This window comes from Ranitomeya imitator, chromosome 2, assembly GCF_032444005.1.
Source record: "Ranitomeya imitator isolate aRanImi1 chromosome 2, aRanImi1.pri, whole genome shotgun sequence".
Lineage (NCBI taxonomy): Eukaryota > Metazoa > Chordata > Amphibia > Anura > Dendrobatidae > Ranitomeya > Ranitomeya imitator.
The window spans coordinates 371,105,833-371,133,784 of NC_091283.1; the positions used below are offsets into that span (position 1 = coordinate 371,105,833).

Consider the following 27,952-nt stretch of genomic DNA (forward strand, 5'->3'; position numbering starts at 1 on the left):
CGATGTAAGCGCTCAGCGCAGAGCTCAAGATAAATGTGAGCCGAGCCTTATTGTGATCTTTGGGAAACATTGAAAAACTCAGGTTAAGAAAAAGTTTTATTTTTTTACTCCGTTCACCATGCGGTAAACAGGATAAGATTATCTTCTGTTCAGAATAATAACAGCGATACCAGATTTACATTTTTTTCAGGTTTTGTTACTATTTCACAATGAAAAACTATAGCTATAATTTTTCCATTTTTCTGCCAAAGGTAGAAAGGTAATGGTTTGTTTTTTTTCAAGATGAGTTGAAATTTTTATTAGAACTATTTTTGCAGTGCATAATATTTTATGATCCCTTTCAATTCCAATTTTGAGAGGCAGAATTAACAGAAAACAGCAATTCAAGAATTGTTTTGCTTTGTTTTTGTTATATACAGTTCTATCAAGTGGTAAAAGTGATAAGACCGCTTTAGAGTATGTGCATACGTTGCAGATTTGCCTGTGGAATTTTCTGCGCAGATTCTTCCTCTCTTGGCAGAAAATGCTGGTGAAAATCTAATGATTTTCATGCATTTTGTTTTTCTTGTGGATTTGTATGCGTTTTTGAAAGCTAAATAAAGATATATTATTTAGCAAAAAATAAAAAATAAATAAATAATTGTGATGTAATTTTTGTCCAACCTCTTCTTTTACATACTCCATTGAAAAATAATATTTACACACACAGGTACATAGATAATTTATAGATAGATAGATAGATATCTCGATAGATAGATAATACCAAGCTCGATGTTTAGTAATAAACATAATAAAATGGTACATAAAGAGTTAAATACACACACACACACACACACTCTGTGTTAGGGTACCGTCACACTATAACATTTCGATCGCTACGACGGTACGATTCGTGACGTTCCAGCGATATCGTTACGATATCGCTGTGTCTGACACGCAGCAGCGATCAGGGATCCTGCTGAGAATCGTACGTCGTAGCAGATCGTTTAGAACTTTCTTTCATCGCTGGATCTCCCGCTGTCATCGCTAGATCGGTGTGTGTGACACCGATCTAGTGATCTAGCGATGCGATCCAGCGATGCGTTCGCTTGTAACCAGGGTAAACATCGGGTAACTAAGCGCAGGACCGCGCTTAGTTACCCGATGTTTACCCTGGTTACAAGCGTTAAACTAAAAAAAAACAAACAGCACATACTTACATTCTGGTGTCCGTCAGGTCCCTTGCAGTCTGCTTCCCGCACTGTGACTGCCGGCCGTAAAGTGAAAGCAGAGCACAGCGGCTGTGCTTTCACTTTCACTTTACGGCCGGCAGTCACAGTGCGGGAAGCAGAGACTGCAAGGGACCTGACGGACACCAGAATGTAAGTATGTGCTGTTTGTTTTTTTTTAGTTTAACGCTTGTAACCAGGGTAAACATCGGGTAACTAAGCGCGGTCCTGCACTTAGTTACCCGATGTTTACCCTGGTTACCCAGGGACCTCGGCATCTTGGTCGCTGGAGAGCGGTCTGTGTGACAGCTCCCCAGCGACCACACTACGATTTACCTACGATCATGGCCAGGTCATATCGCTGGTCGTGATCGTAGGTAAATCGTATAGTGTGACGGTACCCTTAGGCTTCAGTACCCGTCACTGCCGCTGGCACTTGGACCGGAGCATTCAGCTGCATAGAAATACATGCAGCCACACACTCCGGTCCCAAGTTTCTCGCAATTGTGACCCCGGCCTTGGTCCCAGTGCTACCGTCTATGTAAGTATAGAAGCTATGAAAATGTTTTTCTCTCTTTGCACTCTGTACAGATTTTTTTTTCCATTCCTTGTAGATTAGGTGCTGCTGTCTTGGTCTCGGTGCTGCTGTCTTGGTCCCAGTGCTGCTGTCTTGGTGCCGGTGCTGCTGTCTTGGTGCCGGTGCTGCTGTCCTGGTGCTGTTCTTTAGTCTGTCCTGGTGCTGTGCTGCGGTTCCTGTTGTGTGGTGCCTGCCTGCTGTGTGGTTGGACAACTGCCTGTAATGTAAGTATGAGTCCCTTTTTTTTTGGCCTACATTGTGTGTGTTCTAAAACATGTTAATTTTTTTATTTTCTTTAGTGTTTTACTTGACTGCTGCCTGCGATTCCAAGATGTCCTCCAGTGAGGCTTCCCAGACTGGACATGACACAGATTATGTAATCACATTGGATATACTGAATGGTATGTATTGACTAGCAATACTATACCTGTGTTAAATCATGTATTTTCTTTGCAGGTTCCATCCAGTGAGGAAGAGCAGGAGCAGTCAAGTGGAAATGATTCTTCCCAGGGTCGTCGGCCTTAAGATGCTGAAGAGGAAGGTGTAAGTATCCTTTATCAGAGTTGTAATTGAATTTTTCATTTTTAGTAAAAAATTCTTTTTTTGTATTTCATCTATGGGTTCCACAATGTGACATAGATAATGAGTTACTTATTCAAGCTGTGCAAGACTGAGCAGCAATGTGGGACCCCCATGATCGGAATCATTCCGACTCAGTCTTGATCCGACGACTCTGGGAAGAAGTGTCCAGATTGCTGCTGGATGATTGGGATCATGCGACGCCAAAAGTCAGAAAAGATTTTGGTAATGCAATTTTGGACCCATCTGTTTTTCTGTAAATTTTGCTTTCTTTTAACAAATTTTTTTTTCTTTCCCCTTCACAGAGAAGAGAGTAAAAGTTCGTTGTCGATCGATGAAGGATCCCTTCAATAAGGACATGAGAGAGGAGATTCGGGTTTGAGGTGGTGCAGCTCGAAAAATCTGAAAATACAAGTACCATAACCAGCCGGTTCAGCTTTTCTGAAGCCTGCGGTTGCTCAGCGAACGTGAGTATCTTTTGTGTTGTCGTTTACTATTATTTTTTTTTTTTTTCATAATGTTTTTTTATTTCATTTCCACACAGAACCTGGAGCAGCACTGTAGAACCTGGATCATCCTCTGTTGGAGCGGCCCCTCATCGACCAGGCAATGAACCGAAACCATCCCAATCATTCAGCAACGATGGATCAGCCAGGTAGGCTTCACGGGCTGGGGAATAGGAAGTCAGTCCTTCTGGTTTTCCCCTCTCCCAGCCCTCTGCCACTACTTTACTTGGGTCTGCTCGCCAGCGGCAGAGGGCCTGGGAGAGGTCAGTCATGCCCGAGTTTATTCAATTAAGCTCGGTCTTCCAGGCTGGGTTGAAGACGGTTATGTATAGAATGGAGAGTGGGTTTACTCATGTGAACACACTTTTCCAGAAAGTCTACAGGCGCCTTTACTGCCTGGAAGGAGACCTTAATAGATGGCGCAACATTATTTTTCCACTATAGAACCTGGCGTGACAGAAAACCTTAGTCCTGATCTCTAGCTGTTTGTGATGAAGGCCTGTCAGGATGCTTATACCGAGGCTATGTAGCGGTCCTGAAATCAGCAGCACGCACAAAGTTCATTCCCTACAGGGCAACAAGCTCCAGGACAGCAGCTGTGGCAGAATCTGCCAGCACCGACTCGCCAAGGGACTTATCTACCACCACCACCGCTGGACATTACGACATTTCCAAGAATACCCAGCTTCACCATGCAGGCGAGTGCAGCAGCCCAGCCATCCGCATCCACCACCACGCAGCCAAGTGCTGCAGCCCAGACATCCACATCCACCACCATTCAGCCGAGTGCAGCAGCCCAGCCGTCCTGTTCCACCATCAAGCCGAATGCAGAAGCCCACACTTCTACTACACCAACACAGGACCAGGGAAAAAAAAAGCAGGAAAGCCAAAGTCCCGGAGGAGAAAAAATGGAAAAAATACACACACACTCAACCCTCACCTCCTAATATGTCTTTTTTTTTCTAGTCTGTCCACACCTTCCCTTGGTTCTTTCCCATCCAATGTGTCAATCCTTTCCAACTTGTTTTGCACTCTAATGTGTCCTCTTCCCCCAATGTGTCTGACCCAATCCTCCAATTGTCTTCCACTTCCCCTGTCACAACTTTCCAACCATTCCTAACCTACCAACACAGCCTGACACCCCCCTGGTCCACCATGTTACTCCCTCCCACAGACCCCGAAAGTAAATAATCAGTAATACTTTTTTCCTTTTTTTAAAAAAAAAATGTAATTTTTTTATTTTTGTTAGTAAAAATTTTTTGATTCACTATACCGGTCTCACTGTGTTTTCTTTACTATTTAACTATGTGTGTATTGTTGAGTGAAATATGAACGGGTGTAACAGTTAAGGTGTTTATTATACAAGTTACATTCAAGGTGTTAATATTAGAGTCAGAAACCATTACAGGTACATAACATTACAGGTACGTTTTATTTACACGTTAAACCACTTCATCTTGCCATGCCACACGTCCAATATCAGAAACAAAATAGGCTGCAAATTTATCCCTCCTTTGGGCAACTTCTACTATAGTCCTCAGAGGGTGATGTTGGTAATCCTGCAATGTGGTATTAACAGTTTCCTCAAGTTCAAAGCGGGGTTGCTCTTTTGACAGGATATAGTTATGCAGAACAACGCATGCTTTCACAACCTCCTCAATTGTCTCTCTTTTTAGACTGAGGGCTGTTCCCAAAATGTGCCATTTAGATGCAAGCAAACCGAATGCACACTCCACAGTTCTTCATGCCCTTGTCAGTCGGTAGTTTAAAATCATTTTTGTGTGACTCAAATCCTGGCTTGAGTATGGTTTTATTAGGTTGTTAGGTTGGCACACATTTGAAAGGCCTCATCCCCAACAATAACACGGCATTGGCTCTCCTTCAGTGTTAGGAAGAGGTTGTGGCGGTGGAAAATTAAAATCATTCCCATATAATCGTTGACCCATGTCCGAGTTTTTGAAAGTCTGTGAGTCATTTCCTCATCCAAATGAGCCAACGTTAATGGCGACAAATCGACAAACTCAATCTGCAATTGCCATGAGAACAAATGAAAAGTATTTTTTATAATTGAAGTACTCTGATCCACTTCCTGCAGTTTTCAGAATCCAAATGTGTTTGCTGTCCACAGCCCCCACACAGTTAGGAAAATTACAAACTTCATTGCATTTTGCAGCCACAATTCAGCTGTGGGTTTGGGGATGAATTCTGCATGCAGAACGTCACACAACGCACGGCAGGTGTCTCCAACAATCCCAGAAAGGGTGGACAGTCCATTCCAAAACTGAAAATGTAGAGATCTTAAGGTCTCTCCTGTAGCCAGGAAACTGCGGAACAGACAAAGGAACAAATAAATCAGTACATGGCTTTTCTAACAATAATAGTAACGACAAGTGTTTGTTGTTCAAAATTATGTACCTTATGGTCACCAACAGACGTTTGTCAGCAGGAATTGCTCTACGTAGTTGGGTGTCCTGCCTGCTGATGGATCCTCGGACACTTTGCAGCAAGTCATCGAAGCTCTGTTCCGACATCCTGATGTAGTCAAAAAACTTCTCCGGATTTTCACGAAGCTCTGTGTACAATGAGTGGTAGGCTCCACGGTTCTGTCGAAGTTCAACAATGGGATGTTGCCAATAGCGACGACGATGTCTTCTCCGTCTTTCTCTTCTCCTTTCTTCCCCACAAGCCACAGCAAAAGAAGAAGCCAATTTCAATGATAAATTCAGAATGAAGCTCTCCACTCTATCCATCTTGCAGCAGCATCCAACATACAAAGAAGCGGATTTCAGCTGTGCAGTGTCTCTATATATAGAAAACCCATAAGCCGCGCCCATTGGGAAATAACGTACGCATGTGCATAAACGCAAACAAATGCAAAAACGCGTGCATTTGCACAGTTTTTGTTTGACGTCATGCGTAAGCATGCAGATAAAAACCGCTGCGTACATATGCGTGAACTTGGCCTAAAGCCATTCACGTCATGTTCATGTCTTTAAGAAAAAACAGAATAGAACATCTACTTTATACACCTCATTACAAGTTTCTCTTATTATCTCCAGTAATTGTATTTTTACATGGGATTTTTATGATGTTACATCTTCTTCACATTAAGGCCCCTACAATATTGGATTTTCTCAGTAGAGTTCTTCGATATAACAGAATTTTCCTGATTGACCCTTCAAGGATGGATAAAGACAGAAACAAGATGGCGGAGAGGATATTAGACCTAACCATAGAGATCCTCTTCCGGCTTACTGGAGAGGTGAGAGATTCTGATGACGTTACATTACATCATTCTTACAGTGCCTTGTGAAAGTATTCGACCCCCTGGAACTTTTCAACCTTTTCCCACATATCATGCTTCAAACATAAAGATACCAAATGTAAATTTTTGGTGAAGAATCAACAATAATTAAAACACAATTGTGAAGTTGAACGAAATTTATTGGTTATTTAAAATTTTTGTGGAAAATCAAAAACTGAAAAGTGGGGCGTGCAATATTATTCGGCCCCTTTAACTTAATACTTTGTTTCGCCACCTTATGCTGCGATTACAGCTCCAAGTCGCTTGGGGTATGTCTCTATCAGTTTTGTACATCGAGAGACTGAAATTCTTGCCCATTCTTCCTTGGCAAACAACTCGAGCTCAGTGAGGTTTGATGGAGATCGTTTGTGAACAGCAGTTTTCAGCTCTTTCCACAGATTCTTGATTGGATTGAGGTCGGGACTTTGACCTTCTTCCACATGTTTGGTGTGTCTCCCAGGTGGCTTGTTGCAAACTTTAAACGGCACTTTTTATAGATTTCATTGAGAAATGGCTTTCTTCTTGCCACTCTTCCATAAAGGCCATATTTGTGCAGTGTACGACTGATTGTTGTCCTATCGACACACTGTCCCACCTCAGTTGTAGATCTCTGCAGTTCATCCAGAGTGATCATGGGCCTCTTGGCTGCATCTCTGATCATTCTTCTCCATGTTTGAGATGAAAGTTTAGAGGGACGGCCGGGTCTTGGTAGATTTGCAGTGGTATGATACTCCTTCCATTTCAATATGATCGCTTGCACAGTGCTACTTGGGATGTTTAAAGTTTTGGAAATCATTTTGTATCCAAATCCGGCTTTAAACTTCTCCACAACAGTATCACGGACCTGCCTGTTGTGTTCCTTGGTCTTCATGATGCTCTCTGTGCTTCAAACAGAACACTAAGTCTATCACAGAGCAGGTGCATTTATACGGAGACTTGACTACACACAGGTGGAATATATTTATCATCAGCATTTAGGACAACATTGGATCATTCAGAGATCCACAATGAACTTCTGGAGTGAGTTTGCTGCACTGAAAGTAAAGGGGCCAAATAATATTGCACGCCCCACTTTTCATTTTTTGAATTTCCACAAAAATGTAAAATAACCAATACATTTCGTTCAACGTCACAATTGTGTTCCACTTGTTGTTGGTTCTTCACCAAAAATTTATACTTATGTTTGAAGCATGATATATGGGAAAAGGTTGAAAAGTTCCATGGGGCTGAATACTTTCGCAAGGCACTGTATCTATGGGGATAACAGATAGATGTAACTGGAGAGGTGAGGACTCTGGAAATGTCTGTAGTGAGATTTAATAATATGTCACTCCATAACCAGCATTACACAGTAGTGAAGAAGATCTCTAGTGAGCGCTGCCAGGCCCCTATGTCTGAGGGATGGGGAAGACCCCTGAGTCAAATCACAGGGCCTCCATCTCACCCCCTGATACATGAAGACATCAGTGACCAGAAGATCCTAGAACTCACCAACAAGATGATTGAGCTGCTGACTGGAGAGGTGACACTGCTGGGACATTATAGACTAACGCTATGAAGGGATCAGGGGGGTGACAGTATAATTGTATGTGTCAGGTTCCTATCAGGTGTCAGGATTTCGCCATCTATTTCTCCACGGAGGAGTGGGACTATTTAGAAGGACACAAAGATCTGTACAAGGACATCATGATGGCGGTTCCCCAGCCCCTCACATCACCAGGTAATATTCAGGACTAAATCACATGACCTATATCTGTATGTAAAGAATGAATTGAGCCCCTGTATTTGTTTCCTCCAGTTCTATCCAGTAAAAGGACAACATCAGAGAGATGTCCCCGTCCTCTTCTTCTACAGGACTGTAAACAAAAAAATCCCAATGATTATCAGGTACATGGAGAGAAGGTGTCTTGAGATCTCCCCTATGATGTGTAGATGGCTGTGAAGGTCTTGTGCTGAGTGTTGTTGTATCCACCAGTATTATATGTTTTATACTTGTGTAATGAGAATGGTGGAGTGGCAGGATTAGAGCTGATCATAGATGTGACTTCTCCATCCTGTCTGTGACTTTTACAATATTTGTTTCAGGGTAAAGATCTGACCCATATTGATACTACAGAGACATATGTGAGGGATGATGAGTGGTGTAAAGAGGAGATTCCTACAGATAACTGCCCAGGTGAGTAGTAATCACTAAATGTAGAGAAGTCACAGATTCTTCTCCCTGCAGAATTTTAAATGTTTCAGATTTTGAGGGTTTCTTCACTCAGAGCTTTTTGATGTGCATTTTTACTGACTGAAAGATTTAGTGCTTGAGCAAAAAACCCCACACTTTTTAACTTTTTTTTAACGCATTTTAGCCACAACATTTCACAGGCTAAATTTGAAATACCGTTTTTCCACAAAGAAAAATGTTGGGTCGATCTCTGTACAATCAGTTCTTTTTATTTGGTTATGTGATTGCTCCATCCAGTAGAAGATGCATGGAGACTGGCGGGGAGCCTGGCCAGCAATGGTAGAGGATTATTATTATTAACTCTTGAGGGCCATGAACTTTGCAACATTGTGTATAAGGCAAGCACTGTGTAAACGACTAATACCATTAAAAATTTGCTTTTATTAGAGTAGTTATAAACGACCATCAAAAAACATATAATGCCTAACCAAGCAGCTAAAAATTAGCTGACCCACAGCTGACTAATACTATAAAGATGGGGTTTATGTGAAACTGAGGACTAAGAGCCCTATATGTGTTTGAAACACGTCCAGTTATTCAAGACATTCCTTCCTCCAGTATGCACTGGTTTGTCAAGGAGCTTACTTTTTAGATTTGTCCAAATAAAGACTTTTGATTTTATTTCCTGAGCTGGATACCTTAATTTTCATGCATTTATACTGGGTGTACCTGGTTCACCTTATTATCCCCTGATTAAATCCTGCCTATCAGCAGAGGTTGGCACCCTAACTTGAACACAAAATGACGCCCATGCTCATGCTAAGCGGCGGTTCTCCCTGATGACCCTAGAAGACCGTTCTCAACTTGTGGCAAAATAAAGTACCATACCAAATGAGGCAACCTAGTACTCCAAAAAAAATACCACCTATTTCCAAACCTAATTAGATAAGTTTGGGCCAAATGAGCAGTTCAACATGTATATAGAAGCAACAGGGGTGGGTAAATGTATTAAAGCAGCCAAAGTTCAAAATGCCAACAATATGAGGAAGGTATCTAGAGATCCAAAAATCACCGCAGTGTTAGTAAGAAGAAACGGTCAGTAACCAAAGAATTTGTCCTTAAATTTAAGTCAGGGAGGAGAGGGGAAGATATTAACCCCTTCATGACCCAGCCTATTTTGACCTTAATGACCTGGCCGTTTTTTGCAATTCTGACCAGTGTCCCTTTATGAGGTAATAACTCGGGAACGCTTCAACGGATCCTAACGGTTCTGAGATTGTTTTTTCGTGACACATTGGGCTTCATGTTAGTGGTAAATTTAGGTCAATAATTTTTGCGTTTATTTGTGAAAAAAATGGAAATTTGGCTAAAATGTTGAAAATTTTGCTATTTTCACATTTTTAATTTTTATTCTGTTAAACCAGAGCGTTATGTGACACAAAATAGTTAATAAATAACATTTCCCACATGTCTACTTTACATCAGCACAATTTTGGAAACAACATTTTTTTTGCTAGGAAGTTATAAGGGTTAAAATTTAACCAGCGATTTCTCATTTTTACAACGAAATTTACAAAACCATTTTTTTTAGGGACCACCTCACATATGAAGTCAGTTTGAGGGGTCTGTATAACTGAAAATACCCAAAAGTGACACCATCCTAAAAACTGCACCCCTCAAGGTACTCAAAACCACATTCAAGAAGTTTATTAACCCTTCAGGTACTTCACTGCAGCAGAAGCAACATGGAAAGAAAAAAATGAACATTTAACTTGATGTTTTAGCAACAAGTTTTTATTTTCCCAAGGGTAAAAGGAGAAACTGGACCCCAAAAGTTATTGTACAATTTGTCCTGAGTACGCCGATAGCTCATATGTGGGGGGAACCACTGTCTGGGTGCACGACAGGGCTGTGAAGGGAAGGATCGCCATTTGACTTTTTCAATGAAAATTTGGCTCCAATCTTTAGCGGACACCATGTCGCGTTTGGAGAGCCCCTGTGTGCCTAAACATTGGAGCTTCCCCACAAGTGACCCCATTTTGGAAACTAGACCCCCAAGGAGCTTATCTAGATGGATAGTGAGCACTTTGAACCCACAGGTGCTTCACAAATTGATCCGTAAAAATGAAAAAGTACTTTTTTTTCACAAAAAATTTATTTTAGCCTCAATTTTTGCATTTTCACATGGGCAACAGGATAAAATGGATCCTAAAATGTGTTGGACAATTGCTCCTGAGTACACCGATACCTCATATGTTGTCACAAACCACTGTTTGTGTACACGGCAAGGCTCGGAAGGGAAGGAGCGCCATTTGACTTTTGAATGAAAAATTACCTCCAATCGTTAGCGGACACCATGTCGCGTTTGGAGAGCCCCTGTGTGCCTAAACATTGGAGCTCCCCCACATGTGACCCCATTTTGGAAACTAGACCTCCCATGGAACTAATCTAGATGCATAGTGAACACTTTGAACCCCCAGGTGCTTCACAAATTGATCCGAAAAAATGAAAAAGTACTTTTTTTTCACAAAAAATTTCATTTAGCCTCAATGTGTTCATTTCCACATGGGCAGCAGGATAAAATGGATCCTAAAATTTATTGGGCAATTTCTCCTGAGTACACTAATACCTCACATGTGGGGGTAAACCACTGTTTGGGCACGCGACAGGGCTCGGAAGGGAAGGAGTGCCATTTGACTTTTTGAATGAAAAATTAGCTCCAATCGTTAACGGACACCATGTCGCGTTTGGAGAGGCCCTGTGTGCCTAAACATTAGAACTCCCCCACATGTGACCCCATTTTGGAAACTAGACCTCCCATGGAACTAATCTAGATGTGCGGTGACCACTTTAAACCCCCAAGTGCTTCATAGAAGTTTATAACGCAGAGCCGTGAAAATAAAAAATCATTTTTCTTTCCTCAAAAATTATGTTTTAGCAAGCAATTTTTTATTTTCGCAAGGGTAACAGGAGAAATTAGACCCCAAAAGTTGTTGCCCAGTTTATCCTGAGTACGCTGGTACCCCATTCGTGGGGGTAAACCACTGTTTGGGCGCACGTCGGGGCTCGGAAGGGAGGGAGCACCATTTGACTTTTTGAACGCAAGATTGGCTGGAATCAATGGTGGCGCCATGTTGCGTTTGGAGACCCCCTGATGTGCCTAAACAGTGGAAACCCCTCAATTCTAACTTCAACACTAACCCCAACACACCCCTAACCCTTATCCCAACTGTAGCCATAACCCTAATCACAACCCTAACCCCAACACACCCCTAACCACAACCCATTTTGGAAGATGGCGGCGCCCAGGGAGAAGACGGACGGACATCGGGAGGCCCGGTAAGTATAAGGGGGGGAGATCTGAGCATGCGGGGTGGATCGGAGGACAGGGGGTGGCATCCGAGCACGGGGGGAGCGGGCAGGAGGATGGCGGAGGGGAGCGGACCACAGAACGGTGGACCGGGGAGGAGATCGGTGGGGGGAGGGGGGGGTACACCAGTGTTTCCAGCCATGGCCGATGATATTGCAGCATCGGCCATGGCTGGATTGTAATATTTCACCAGTTTTTTAGGTGAAATATTACAAATCGCTCTGATTGGCAGTTTCACTTTCAACAGCCAATCAGAGAGATCGTAGCCACGGGGGGGGGGTGAAGCCACCCCCCCGGGCTAAAGTACCACTCCCCCTGTCCCTGCAGATTGGGTGAAATTGGAGTTAACCCTTTCACCCGATCTGCAGGGATGCGATCTTTCCATGACGCCACATAGGCGTCATGGGTCGGATTGGCACCGACTTTCATGACGCCTACATGGCGTCATGGGTCGGGAAGGGGTTAAGGATGTGTTAACTATAACTCACCCTAATAGAAAGTCCCTAATAGAAAAGTCTGTTCCCGGCTGCGGAGATTGGAACCATAGAGTTATACGTAAATGGAGCACCCGCTTAATGAGGACTATCCCTCATTGGTCTCTTAATCTTTCCCTCCACAAAGGTCACCGACACAAAAAATAGAATACCTGTAATTCGGTTTCTATGAACCTTCCACGACAGCAGCCTCGGAGGATGTCTCCCCGCCCTAATGGGGGACAGGAAACACAAAGAGGTTAAATACCCTCTCCTTCCTGCAACCAACAGTGTTTTTTCTGGACACAGTAGCATGTATAATTACCTCTCAAGTGCAGGAATCATCCAATAAGAATATCAGATAGGGAGGGAAATTAGTGCTGTCTTGGAAGGTTCCTAGAAACTGAATTACCGGTAAGACTAATTCTATTTTCTCCAGTCACCTTCCACGACAACAGCATCTGAGTAATACCAACAACTTAATTTCTTAGGAAGCCTGCAGAACTCGTCTGCCGAATGTTAAATCCCTATTAAAATCTAGTTTGTAGTGCCTGGTGAACGTATGGACCGAAGACCAGGTGGCGGCTCTGCATATCTGCTTCGTAGATGCGTCTCCTCTTTCCGCCCATGATGTCGATACCGAACGTGTAGAATGGGCCCTTAATGATGATGGAGAAGATAAGTTCTGTGATGAGTATGTGAGAGATATGGCTTGCTTGATCCAATTAGAGATTGTGTTTTTAGCCGCCTTCTTGCCCTTGTTCTTTCCTGAGTGTTGAATGAATAAATTCCAGTCAATCCTCCAAATCTCGTTCTGCTGGAGGTAGTAGAGAACTACCATTTGGACATCAAGGGTGTGAAAGGATTCTTTCTTCATGTTGGAAGGATTTGGGCAGAATGAGGGCAACACTATATCCTGACCTCTGAAAATCTGAGGTTACTTTAGGCATGAATGTGGGGTCTAGACGGAGGACAATACTATCTGCCGTTACTGTTAAGTAAGACTCCTGCATAGATAGGGCCTGTAGTTCTCCTACCCGCCTAGCGGAAGTAACTGCCACTAAAAAAGACAGTTTTAAGAGTTAGGGTACCGTCACACTATAACATTTCGATCGCTACGACGGTACGATTCGTGACGTTCCAGCGATATCGTTACGATATCGCTGTGTCTGACACGCAGCAGCGATCAGGGATCCTGCTGAGAATCGTACGTCGTAGCAGATCGTATGGAACTTTCTTTCATCGCTGGATCTCCCGCTGTCATCGCTAGATCGGTGTGTGTGACACCGATCTAGCGATCTAGCGATGCGATCCAGCGATGCGTTCGCTTGTAACCAGGGTAAACATCGGGTAACTAAGCGCAGGACCGCGCTTAGTTACCCGATGTTTACCCTGGTTACAAGCGTTAAACTAAAAAAAAAACAAACAGCACATACTTACATTCTGGTGTCCGTCAGGTCCCTTGCCGTCTGCTTCCCGCACTGTGACTGCCGGCCATAAAGTGAAAGCAGAGCACAGCGGCTGTGCTTTCACTTTCACTTTACGTCCGGCAGTCACTGAGTGCGGGAAGCAGACTGCAAGGGACCTGACGGACACCAGAATGTAAGTATGTGCTGTTTTTTTTTTTTTAGTTTAACGCTTGTAACCAGGGTAAACATCGGGTAACTAAGCGCGGTCCTGCGCTTAGTTACCCGATGTTTACCCTGGTTACCCAGGGACCTCGGCATCGTTGGTCGCTGGAGAGCTGTCTGTGTGACAGCTCCCAGCGACCACACTACGATTTACCTACGATCACGGCCAGGTCATATCGCTGGTCGTGATCGTAGGTAAATCGTATAGTGTGACGGTACCCTAAGGATCCTTAGACTAGCTTCTGACAAAGGCTCAAATGGGTCTCGGGTTAAGCTATTATTGCACAAAATTTAGATCTTAAGGGGGAGTGCGACTATGAACTCTGGGATGGATTCTAATGGCTGAGGTCATGAAGCGTTTTACCCAATGATGACTAGCTAAGTTCTGGTCGAAAAAAGAACTAAGAGCTGAGACCTGATCCTTTAAGGTACTAGGTCTAAGTCCCATGTCAAGGCACTTCTGAAGGAAGTCTAGGATCTGAGCAATGTTTGGATGGAATGGATCTGGAGTGTTCGGAGAACACCAAGATGAGAATTTTTTCCAGACTTTGCCATAAATGGCGTTAGTTGCTGGTTTTCTGCTTTTCTGAAGTGTTTGAGTTACTTCATAAGAAAGACCTCTTGCTCTTAGTATTTTGGCTTCAGTACTCAACCTGTGTAGATTAGGATGTAACAGGGGACCCTGGTGAAGGAGGTCGTCCTTCTGAGATAGTGGTAGTGGACCCTCCTGGGCCATGTCCATCAGGGCGCTGTACCAACTCCTTCCTGGCTACATGGGGGCGATCAGAATTGTAGTGACCCCATTGGATCGAATTTTCTGTAGTGTCCTTGCCAGGATCGGGATTGATGGGAAGGCGTAGGCGAGGTTGAACCTCTAGGGGTGGGAAATGGCATCTCTGCCGCGGTGTTCAGGGAAAAATGTTTCTACTTTTGCATTCTGGCTGCTGGCGAATTAACCCACATCCGGGATTCCCCATCGTGTTACTAGGGAGAGGAAGACCTCCTGGTCTAGGCACCATTCCCCCAGATTACATCCTTCCTGCTGAGGAAGTCTGCTTGGATAGTGACGGATCCCTTCAGATGGACCGCCGTGATAGACAGGAGGTGTTTTTCCGCCCAGGAAAAAATTCTTGCAGCCACTGATTTTAATTTTGCGAATTTTGTGCACCCCTGGTGACGGAGGTACGCTACTGTGGTCATATTGTCGGAGTATATGCGTACATGATGACCTTGGACATGAACCGATGCGGAGTTCAGGGCATCTTCCACCTTCCTGTGCTTCCCTGAAGTTTTTTTTGATTTGAGTAAATCCTGAAGACCCGATAGTAATGCGTCCCGGGGATGGAGATTTTGTAATGAGGTGACTCTTAGGCACTGAGGGGGGAGGACTCTCGAACTCTAGTTTTAATCCATCCTGGATGGTACGGAGCACCCACTGGTTTGAGGAGATGGTCCACCATTGGTGGACGAAGCTCGAGAGTCAACCCGCGACAGACCGAGAATAGTCACTGTTTGTCAGGGGTTTGCTGGTGTTGCGGGGCATGGATATTCTTTCCCTCCCCCCTTTGGGATAACTCCCGTGGCAGTTTTTCCTTTCCCTTTGAATTCTCTTTGAGAAGTCTGATCTCTGGAGGAACGAAAAAAACATTTCTTAGGATTTCTCTGTTCAGGGAGTGCCTTCTTTTTGTCTGTAGCCTTCTCTAAGATATCATCGAGGGCTGGGCCAAACAAATAGTGACCCTGACATGGAATAGCACAAAGCTTCGCTTTAGATGTGATGTCGCCACTCCAGGATTTCAGCCACAAAACCCTCCTAGCTGAGTTTGAGAGGACTGCGGATTTGGCTGCCACCCGAACTGATTCCACCGAAGCATCGGCCAGGAACCCTGTCGCCTTTTAGAGAAGGGGAAGGGAATCCAGAATGACCTCCCTAGAAGTTTCCAGGGTAAGGTGATCCTCCAGGGTATGGAGCCAGTGAAACAGTGACCTGATGCTATGCTTGTTTTTAGAAGGTTAGTGGAGGTATCCCAAGATATCCTTAGCAGGCTTTTGATTTTATGATCCATGGGGTCCCTGAGTTGAGATGAGTCCTTGAATGGGAGGGCTGTCTTTTTCGTCAATCTAGATACCTGTATATCTACTTTGGGAGTATCCCAAAGAGAGCAATCCCCATCCTTATAGAGCTGTGGAAGCGATCATATTGAAATGGAAGGAATATCATACCACTGCAAATCTACTAAGACCCAGCTGTCCCTCTAAACTTTCATCTCAAACAAGGAGAAGACTGACCAGAGATGCAGCCAAGAGGCCCATGATCACTCTGGATGAACTGCAGAGATCTACAGCTGAGGTGGGACAGTCTATCCATAGGAGAACAATCAGTCGTACACTGCACAAATATGGCCTTTATGGAAGAGTGGCAAGAAGAAAGCCATTTCTCCAAGATATCCATAAAAAGTGTCATTTAAAGTTTGCAACAAGCCACCTGGGATACACACCAAATGTGGAAGAAGGTGCTCTGGTCAGATGAAACCTAAATCAAACTTTTTGGCAACAATGCCAAACGATATGTTTGGCGTAAAGGCAACACAGCTCATCACCCTAAACACACCATCCCCACTGTCAAACATGGTGGTGGCAGCATCATGGTTTGGGCCTGCTTTTCTTCAGCAGGGACGGGGAAGATAGTTAAAATTGATGGGAAGATGGATGGAGCCAAATACAGGAGTATTCTTGAAGAAAACCTGTTGGAGTCTCCAAAAGACATGAGGCGGGGATGGAGATTTGTCTTCCAACAAGACAATGATCCCAAACATAAAGGAAAATCTACAATGGAATGGTTCACAAATAAACGTATCCAGGTGTTAGAATGGCCAAGTCAAAGTCCAGACCTCAATCCAATCGAGAATCTGTGGAAAGAGCTGAAAACTGCTGTTCACAAACCATCTCCATCAAACCTCACTGAGCTCGAGTTGTTTGCCAAGGAAGAATGGGCAAGAATTTCAGTCTCTCGATGTACAAAACTGATAGAGACATACCCCAAGCGACATGCAGCTGTAATCGCAGGAAAAGGTGGCGCAACAAAGTATTAAGTTAAAGAGGCCGAATAATATTGCACGCCCCACTTTTCAGTTTTTGATTTTCCACAAAAATTTAAAATAACCAATAAATTTCGTTCAACTTCACAAGTGTGTTCCGCTTGTTGTTGATTCTTCATCAAAAATTTACATTTGGTATCTTTATGTTTGAAGCATGATATGTGTGAAAAGGTTGAAAAGTTCCAAGGGGCCGAATACTTTCGCAAGGCACTGTATATATAGGGGTGAAAGGATGTGTGCAGCAAAGGTTCAGTGCAAAAGCAGGAACAATAAAAACAGAAAAGAAGCACCAAAAGAACCAAAATACTAAAAGTACAAAACTTTATTGATGGACCAATAAAATGCATAATATAAAATCAGAAAAAATGACAGGGAAATGACAAAGTACACCAGACCAAGAGTGGAACCACGATAAATGAACAGGCAAACAGAACCACAGGCAAAGTAAATGGATGAAAATATATACAGTAGGTCCGCTCAAAAGTGCAAGCGCATAGTGCAAAGAAGGATACCCACAAGTGTAAATGTAGATAGGAATTATATCCACTTTAATTGCAGGCAGCATACATAGAGGCAGAGCAACCATAATCAAAAGTCATGTGTAGCAAAGACCATACACCAAAAGCATATAAAAGCTTGGGAGTTTACCTGAGAAAAACATGGTGCCTCCCACCCCAACGCTCGTCTCGGCGCAGTGCCTTCTTCCGGTGGTAGGCATCAAAGAGAATTGGGGGCCTTATATATGTGTAAATAGCCAATCCAGACGGTCTTGCCAAAGAGGATGTGACGCCTCTCCATCTATAGCACATGCGCAGTCGGCCGCAACCAGGAGCATAACAACACTTAGGGTGTCACTGGATGAGGGAGCCCACGTCACTCAGACACGCCCACAAAGGATCATGTGAGCGGGACCAATGACGCGAGCCCGCCCAGAGCCAGAAAGAGACACCATCGGTGATGCCAAGCAACGGGGCGCCGACGCGCATAGGAGCGATAGTGTCTGCAATACGCACAAGGGAAAATGTAAGCAAAGGACAAGCAGCAGTGTGTGGAGCACAATAATGATAAATGTGTAAATGTGAAGAAAGTAAGTACCATTATATGAATAGATAAAAGTATATAAATATTACAGAATACTCCTAAACACATTGTGCATGAAACAAATAATATTAGAATATGAACATACAGTTAGGTCCATATATATTTGGACAGAGACAACATTTTTCTAATTTTGGTTATAGACATTACCACAATGAATTTTAAACAAAACAATTCAGATGCAGTTGAAGTTCAGACTTTCAGCTTTCGTTTGAGGGTATCCACATTAAAATTGGATGAAGGGTTTAGGAGTTTCAGCTCCTTAACATGTGCCACCCTATTTTTAAAGGGACCAAAAGTAATTGGACAGATTCAATAATTTTAAGTAAAATGTACATTTTTAGTACTTGGTTGAAAACCCTTTGTTGGCAATGACTGCCTGAAGTCTTGACCTCATGGACATCACCAGACACTGTGTTTCCTCCTTTTTGATGCTCTGCCAGGCCTTTACTGCGGTGGTTTTCAGTTGCTGTTTGTTTGTGGGCCTTTCTGTCTGAAGTTTAGTCTTTAACAAGTGAAATGCATGCTCAATTGGGTTGAGATCAGGTGACTGACTTGGCCATTCAAGAATATTCCACTTCTTTGCTTTAAAAAAAACTCCTGGGTTGCTTTGGCTTTATGTTTTGGGTCACTGTTCATCTGTAGTATGAAAGGTTGACCAATCAGTTTGGCTGCATTTGGCTGGATAAGAGCACACAGTGTGGCTCTGAATACCTCAGAATTCATTCGGCTGCTTCTGTCCTGTGTCACATCATCAATAAACACTAGTGACCCAGTGCCACTGGCAGCCATGCATGCCCAAGCCATCACACTGCCTCTGCCGTGTTTTACAGATGATGTGGTATGCTTTGGATCATGAGCTGTACCATGCCTTCGCCATACTTTTCTCTTTCCATCATTCTGGTAGAGGTTGATCTTGGTTTCATCTGTCCAAAGAATGTTTTTCCAGAACTGTGCTGGCCTTTTTAGATGTTTTTTTAGCAAAGTCCAGTCTAGCCTTTTTATTCTTGATGCTTATGAGTGGCTTGCACCTTGCAGTGAACCCTCTGTATTTACTTTCATGTAGTTTTTTTTCTTTATGGTAGATTGGGATATTGATACGCCTACCTCCTGGAGAGTGTTGGTCACTTGGTTGGCTGTTGTGAAGGGGTTTCTCTTCACCATGGAGATTATTCTGCGTTCATTCACCACTGTTGTCTTCCGTGGGCGCTCAGGTCTTTTTGCATTGATGAGTTCACCAGTGCTTTCTTTCTTTCTCAGGATGTACCAAACTGTAGATTTTGCCACTCCTAATATTGTAGCAATTTCTCGGATGGGTTTTTTCTGTTTTCGCAGCTTAAGGATGGCTTGTTTCACCTGCATGGAGAGCTCCTTTGACTGCATATTTACTTCACAGCAAAACCTTCCAAATGCAAGCACCACACCTCAAATCAACTCCAGGCCTTTTATCTGCTTGAGAATGACATAATGAAGGTATTGCCCACACCTGTCCATGAAATAGCCTTGGAGTCAATTGTCCAATTACTTTTGGTCCCTTTAAAAATAGGGTGGTACATGTTAAGGAGCGGAAACTCTTAAACCCTTCATCCAATTTGAATGTGGATACCCTCAAATGAAAGCTGAAAGTCTGATCTTCAACTGCATCTGAATTGTTTTGTTTAAAATTCATTGTGGTAATATCTATAACCAAAATTAGGAAAATGTTGTCTCGGTCCAAATATATATGGCCCTAACTGTATATAAAGATATGTAATATATACATAAATTGAGTAAAGAGAACAAATAATGTGAGTATGAAGAAAACCCCATTAATAAATTATATCATGTAAAAGAAAAAAAAAATAGGCAAAGGAAATATACCAAAAATTATATAGTTGTCATGATCCCAGTGCTGGGTTTCACCTGCACGCCAGGGGTTAATGTGTTGATCAGTGCAGGCTCTGACCTGCACACCTGGGGCTTGTTATTGGCCTCTCTTTGGTTCGGGGTGAGCTTCTTATAGTCCTGGGAAGCTTCAATCTCTGTCAGTTATACTCTTGCTATTGGCTGAGTGTGTTGACCTCTGTTTGCTTGTGCCTTGTGCCAGTATTGTAGCTTGCTTGTATGGTTCTGACTCGGTTCTGTTCCCTGGTGTGATTTTGCCTTCTGATTCTGTACTGTGTATCTGCTTCTCTGGTTTTCTGACTCCTGCCACGTCCCTGACTATTCTTTATTTCCTTGCTCCTTGTGTACTGCGTTTCCGTTCCCGTTTATTGACCTCGGCTTGTCTTGGATTGCGCCTCCCTCTGCCTCATCCTTTCCCTGGTGTCCGGTGACTCCCTTTCCCTTCTCCTGTACCCTTTGTTCCTGTAGTGTCCTGCATACTCCTGCTACAGGACACTAAGCCCCGCCCCCTGTTGTCACGTGACCACAGGTCCTTTCAGTACATTCACTACCTGGCGTTCTGCTCACTCCAGCTCAGCTGTTACGGTGTTTCCTTGCCCAGCTCTCGGGCGCTGTGAGTATAGCTGTCACAGGCTGTCTGAGACTCTGGGTTCTCACTGTCGGGGCAGCATAAACCACTGGGGAGTGCCACCTGGTGGTTTCTCCTGATAATAGTAATACAGTGCAGTCCTTTCTTATGATGAACAAAACATTAGTTCCTCGATTGAGCATGAATCCGGAACGGCAAAATGTAGAATAACTCAGACTCCATGAATGGCTGCATACAAAAGGATAACAAAAAAAAAAAAAAACACATATAAAATGTAACATAAAAAATTAAAAAATAAGATGAAGATGCCAATAAATACATGGGACTGGTAAATCAAAGGAAAGGGGCAAAACTCAAAGTTTCTTTAATGCCATGGGGTTGTAGAGTGCTGAGCCTTCAAATCCTACCGGAAACCAATAGGATCACAAGAGTGATGAAGCTTAAAATGTCGAGGGATTGTTTTGAGAGACTCAACATTATCCTCTTTGGCAGCCGCCAGGATGTCCCTCACATGTTCACTTGACTTTGAACTTTGAGGGCACGCGTCGTAAGGCCCTCATACATTTTGTTACATGGGCACGTCCTGTAATAAACAAACATAGTGGTTGAGCACGAGATTGCTTGAGTAATAAGAAAAACCTTCCCATCAGAGGAGGAGAAGTGACTAGCATGAGCAATGGTAGGACATGCTACACAGTGACAGCTCTCCATGCTGGAGACAGAGTGCTGGTTCGAGACAAACGTCCAAAGGACAAACTGGAATACCAGTGGGAAAAGACCCTGTATTGAGTAAAGCGAAGAATCAGCTCTGAAGGGCCCGTCTATGAAATCCAACCTGAAGGAGTGGATGCCCCCACTCGAGTAGTATGCCATGTCCTAGTATATCAAGAGATCCCGACCAAATTGAAGAACAGAAAAGTGCTCCGGAAAACCCCCTTCACCTGTTGTTGATTGTGAAGACGAAGAGTTGCCTGAAGATTCGGAAGTAGGACAGATTCCTGCAGCTTCTGAGGCTCCCGAAATCTTAGTTCCTGTGGAAATGGGCACATCCCCACCCTCGTCTATTCATCCCGACTCGACTACTCAACTGGGTTCAACTACCCCTTCTGACTTAAGGTGCTCTGAGTGGGCCACAGCTGGGATACCCCCCAATAGATACAATCAGGACCAATTTATTTGGCAACAAGTCGTCCAAAGTCCAGCAGGCTGTCAACGTAATCTACCAGAACTCTCGCCCGTGGAATGGCGAACAAAAGAAGAGGGGGAGTATAAGAAGAGAGACCAGACCGGGGGTATCTTTTTAACGCTGGGGCCAGAACTGTCAGGACTGTCACTTTTGTTGTCTGAGAGAAAGCTTAGAGACCCGAACTAACCTTTGCACTTGACAGCAGGGGGCGGAGTGAGGATAAAAAGGGCAGAGCGTGCAAAATGAGAGGCAGACTTGGCGGGAAGATGCAGCGTGCAGAAGGGGAATTTAGGTGCTCCGTCCTCTGAGTACCGTGACAGCGCAGGACCACACTACATTGTTCCAGCTTCTACCTACAAAGACTGTGACGGATAACCGTTTTCCGCCCGTTGGCCTCCACTGCTCAAGTAACTACTCATCTCGGGGCACCGTATAACGCACGCGTGCCGCCTAAATGCAACCGAGTGATTTACCGAGAACTTTACCCGTACTCACCCCCTTATTTCTGCTGGGCTCAGTCTAACCCCGGTAGTTCCCAGTACTGCTCCTCTCCCTGCTACTCACGACCCCGGGGCAGACATTGAGGACTCTCCGCCATCTACAGGAACTGATCCACCGACGCCTACAAGCCTGCATCGTTTCCATCATGTGCTGACCATGTTGGCATCACCGTGCACATCTGAGACTCCTCACTCTGAAGCCGCTGGACCAATAAGTTTACTACTGTGAACATTGTTTATATCCTTTGCTCTCATTCCCTCCGTCTATGTAACGAAAGCATTAATACCACCTGTCTATAGCTTCCCTCCTCCCTGCGTGGAGTATACCCCTGTTATAGTGAAGTTATTTTTTAACCCTGCCTTATGTTACTGCATCCCACTACCTGCTAGCACATGCACTAACGAAAAACACATGCTCATTCACTCTCTTTAATAATAGCTTGAGGAGAATATACTGTATGTAGGAGACTAACAGAGGAACATAAGATCTATCTTTTCATTTATACTTTTTGGCTCTCGAGTACAGTTTCCTTTAGAGGGCTTAGTAATACCAACGATTTCTAACATTGACACATTACCAGGGTAAACCTCCATAAAATATTGTCTTATCTAATATGTCTGTTTTCACTCTTTAGAATGAGTCCAACAAATAAACAAAAAGTAGTTTATAAAAGGTGTTACGAGCGTATAAAAAACCCTTTCATGCACTTTTTCGTAAACCTAAAAAAAAAAAATGTAAAAAGTAAGCATGTATTATATCCCCACATCTGTAAAATGCAGATCTTTTCAAAAATAGCATTGATTAAACTGAAAGGTAAACTATACAACCGCTTTTTTATTTTTTACAAAGTTTTGCATTTTTATAAGCTACTAAATCACCAGTTATGAAGGTATAGAACAAGATGGCAATTGAGACTAGAATGGAGGTCTGTCCTCTTCAATGATGAGTCCAGTTTTTGTCTAGGATGCAATGATAGGCTGGAGAATGGTCTGGAGACTATGCGTGCCATGCCATGAAGAAGCCTTAACAAAGGAACATCACATTGTTGAAACTCACGGGGCTATGGTGTGGGGTGGCATAATGTGCCGGATCCGGACCCTGCCAATCTTCATTCCAGGTACACTAATAACTCAGCCACATATTGTTTTGAATGTGGAAGCAGTGGTATAGCCAATTCTTCAAAGTATCACAGCAGCTGTTTTTCAGTACACACGACAACCCCAGGCCACATGTTGCTTGTGCTATTGTGAGCAGCCTGCTTGGCCTAAATGTGCTCCCAAGTCCTGCAGCATCTATGGATTTTTCTCCCATCGAGCAAATCTGAGACGTCATTGGATAGCAATTGCAAAGTGATATGGTATAATATTATTATTATTATAATACATTTTTATAGCGCCATTTATTCCATGGCGCTTTACATGTGAGTATGGGGCAAATATAGACAAATACATTAAACATGAGCAAAAAACAAGGCACACAGGTAGATAAGGAGGGAGGACCCTGCCCGCGAGGGCTCACAGTCTGCAGGGGATGGGTGAGAATATACTAGGGCAGGTTGTGCGGCGGTTCAGCAGGTTGAGGATCACTGCAGGCTGTAGGCTTGTCGGAAGAGGTGAGTCTTCAGGTTCATTTGGAAGGTTTCTATGGTAGGCGAGAGTCTGATGTGTTGGGGTAGAGAGTTCCAAAGTATGGGGGAAGCACGGGTGAAGTCTTGGATGCGGTTGTGGGAAGAAGAGATGAGAGAGGAATAGAGAAGGAGGTCTTGAAAGGATCGGAGGTTGCGTGTAGGTAGGTACCGGGAGACCATGTCACAGATGTATGGAGGAGATAGGTTGTGGATGGCTTTGTATGTCATTGTGAGGGTTTTGAACTGGAGTCTTTGGGCGGTAGGAAGCCAGTGAAGGGTTTGGCATAGGGGAGAGGCTGGGGAATAGCGGGGAGACAGGTAGATTAGTCGGGCAGCAGAGTGTAGGATGGATTGGAGTGGTGCCAGAGTGCTAGAGGGGAGTCCAGAGAGTAGGAGGCTGCAGTAGTCAAGGTGGGAGATAACAAGGGCATGCACTAGTGTTTTTGTGGTGTTGCGATCAAGGAATGCGCAGATCCGGGAAATATTTTTGAGTTTGAGACTGCAGGAGGAGGCAAGGGCTTGGATATGTGGCTTGAAAGAGAGGGCAGAGTCGAGGATCACCCCAAGGCATCGGGCATGTGGGACTGGGGAAAGTGAGCAGCCATTGACATTAGTATATCAGCACATTGTTTCAGGTAATTGCTCTCACACCCTAGGAGGAAATTGGTGGATGTTGATTTCCTGTGGGTACAAGTTACCAGTGAGCCCCCCTCAGTATTTCTAATCAAAACGTCTAGAAAAGGCAGAATTGTACAACTATATTCATAGGTAAAACTCAAGCTTTTGGGGTTAAGGTTAAGTCTAGAGAAAAATTATTTTGCTGTGCTTTGCCATTATTAAAAGGACATCATCGATATAACTGGCTGTGACATTTCAATCTTCTCAATAACCTCAGCCCATCTTACCCAAACACACTGCACAAAAAAACTTCATACACTTCCAAAAACTACTTGCTTTTTATCTTGTTACTCCTACTGATTTCGGGAGACATATCCCCCAACCCCGGTCCCCCATCCCCCAACCTCAACTGCTACCCTACCTCATATCAAAACCATACTAACCTTATTAATATTACTTGCACTCCCTCATCTCTCCCTTTCAATTGTGCCCTTTGGAATCCACGGTCTGTATGTAACAAGCTTCCTTTCCTGCACAACTACTTTGTGAACAACTCTCTGAATCTGTTGGCCCTCACTGAAACCTGGATCCAGGACTCTGACACTGTCTCCCCTGCTGCCATTTCCCATGGTGGCTTACAATTCTCCCATTCCCCAAGACCCACAAACAGACCTGGTGGTGGAGTTGGCATACTCTTGTCCCCCCAATGCACGTTCCAGGTTATACCCCCAGTTCCTTCACTTTCATTCCCTTCTTTTGAGGTCCACACCATCAGGCTCTTCCGTCCCCTCTCCCTCAGAGTAGCAGTCATATACCGGCCCCCAGGCTCACCCACCCACTTCCTGGACCACTTCTCTGCCTGGCTGCCGCACTTCATGTCCTCAGAACTACCAACCCTTATCCTGGGAGACTTCAATATCCCCATTAACAGCCCCTCTTCCACATCTGCATCCCAGCTTCTATCACTAACCACTTCCCTAGGCCTCTCACAGCTCTCAACCTCTGAAACACACAAAGATGGTAACACCCTGGACCTGGTTTTCGCCCGGCTCTGCTCAATCTCCTACCTAGATAACTCACCGCTTCCACTCTCTGACCACAACATTCTCTCCTTCACACTCACAATTCCTCGCCCACCCCAGCACTCTCCTACCTACCACACATTCAGAAATCTACAAGCCATTAACCCTCATACACTTTCAGACTCCTTACATCATTGTCCCCAATCTCTTCTTTTTCCTGTCCTGATCTAGCTGTACATCACTTCAATGACACTCTTAGAAGCACCCTAGGCCAAGTAGCTCCCCTCACCCTCAGAACCTCCAAACACAGAGTGAAACAGCCCTGGCTCACATCGCAAACCCGATTTCTCCAGCGATGCTCTAGGAGTGCTGAACGCTTATGGAGGAAAACTCGCACACCAGAAGATTTCATACACTTCAAATTTATGTTAAGGACCTATAACTCTGCCCTTCACCTCGCCAAACAGTCCTACTACACCACCCTGATCTCCTCACTATCCAACAACCCCAAGAAACTTTTTAACACCTTTCACTCCCTCCTCAGGCCAAAAGCACAAGACCCTATCACAGACATTTGTGCTGATGACCTGGCCTCCCACTTTATAGAGAAAATAGACAATATTCGTCAGGAAATCCGCTCCCAGACACCAAGTGCAATGACTCCCATTCCTCCCTGCATCTCCCCTGGCTCACTCTCCACATTTGATCCCATCACAGAAGAAGTCGTCTCCAGGCTCCTCTCCTCTTCTCGCCCGACTACATGCACCACCGACCCCATTCCCTCACACTTCCTCCAGTCTCTCTCTCCAGCCGTCACAACTCACCTAACTACAATTTTTAATCTCTCCCTTTCCTCTGGCATTTTTCCCTCCTCCTTCAAACACTCTATCATTACTCCATTACTAAAAAAAACCCACCCTTGACCCATCCTGCACAAACAACTACAGACCGGTCTCCAATCTCCCCTTCATCTCAAAACTCCTGGAGCGCCTAGTCTACTCCCGCCTTACCCGTTACCTCTCCACTCATTCCCTCCTAGACCCTTCACAGTCCGGTTTCCGCCCCCTACATTCGACAGAAACTGCACTCATCAAGGTGACCAATGACCTTCTGACAGCAAAACGTAATGGTGACCACTCTCTGCTCATTCTTCTCGATCTTTCTGCAGCTTTCGACACTGTTGACCACCCTCTCTTACGCTCTAGGCTCCAGTCACTAGGCATTAAGGACACTGCTCTCTCCTGGTTCTCCTCCTATCTTTCTGACCGCTCCTTCAGTGTTCTGTTCTCTGGCTCCACTTCATCTCCTCTTCCTCTCGCTGTCGGGGTACCTCAGGGCTCAGTCCTTGGCCCCCTTCTCTTCTCCCTCTACACAGCCCCAATTGGACAGACCATCAGCAGATTTGGCTTTCAGTACCATCTTTACGCTGATGACACACAACTATACACGTCATCCCCTGACCTTACTCCTGCTGTACTACAGAACGCTACTGACTGTCTGTCTGCAGTCTCTGACATCATGTCCGCTCTCTATCTGAAACTCAACCTCTCCAAAACTGAACTTCTTCTGCTCCTGCCTTCTACTAACCTCCCTAAATCTGACATTTCCCTCTCCGTGGGTGGCACCATAATAACACCCCGGAAGCAGGCACGCTGTCTGGGTGTTATGTTTGACTCTGATCTCTCCTTCACCTCCCACATACAATCTCTTGCCCGCTCGTGCCGCTTACACCTAAAGAACATCTCTAGAATCCGCCCTTTTCTCACCATGGAGACAACAAAAACTCTCACTGTAGCCCTAATCCACTCCCGTCTGGACTACTGTAACGCTCTATTAATTGGCCTCCCCCTCACGCGACTTTCCCCTCTCCAGTCTATCCTTAATGTGGCAGCCAAGGTTGTCCATCTGGCTAATCGTTACTCGGACGTGTCCGCTCTTCGCCAGTCGTTACACTGGCTGCCTATTCATTATAGGATACAATTCAAAGTACTTGTTCTCACCCACATGGCTCTCCACAGTGCGGCACCCCCTTACATCTCCTCCCTCATTTCTGTCTATCGGCCTAGCCGACCACTGCGCTCTGCAAACGACTTTCGACTAACGTTTGCACTAATCCGTACCTCCCACTCCCGACTCCAAGACTTCTCCCATGCTGCGCCAATCCTCTGGAATGCTCTACCCCAAGATATTAGGACCATCCACAACTTGCATAGTTTTAGGCGCTCGCTCAAAACTCATTTGTTCAGAGCGGCCTATCACGTTCCCTAATCAAACTCATTTTATGTTTGTGTGTGTGTAGCCCATTCAGTATCTCCATCTACCCTCCACTCCATGAAGATGGCTGGACCATCATTGTAAATACATCATTGTAAATACACACCTGTACTTTGTATCTCCCCCACCTCATTTTAGATTGTAAGCTCACGAGCAGGGTCGTCTTATTTTGTCTTATTTTGCTTTATTACTGTATTGTTAACATTGTTACCTATGACTGTTGTGTTTGAAACT

General features: G+C 44.3%; 1 protein-coding gene across 1 annotated transcript in view; it reads left to right on the forward strand.

The window, feature by feature from the left end:
- Positions 1 to 1,561: 1,561 nt before the first annotated feature.
- The window catches only part of LOC138666602 (zinc finger protein 250-like), a 29,139-nt gene continuing 2,748 nt past the window's right edge, over positions 1,562 to 27,952 (forward strand). The window contains exons 1-6 of the mRNA XM_069754798.1: positions 1,562 to 3,019; positions 3,315 to 6,132; positions 7,517 to 7,696; positions 7,771 to 7,894; positions 7,973 to 8,061; positions 23,141 to 23,294. Of these exons, the coding sequence (XP_069610899.1) occupies positions 5,851 to 6,132; positions 7,517 to 7,696; positions 7,771 to 7,894; positions 7,973 to 8,061; positions 23,141 to 23,294 (829 nt within the window). The 5' untranslated portion in view covers positions 1,562 to 3,019; positions 3,315 to 5,850. The remainder of the gene's footprint in view (positions 3,020 to 3,314; positions 6,133 to 7,516; positions 7,697 to 7,770; positions 7,895 to 7,972; positions 8,062 to 23,140; positions 23,295 to 27,952) is intronic.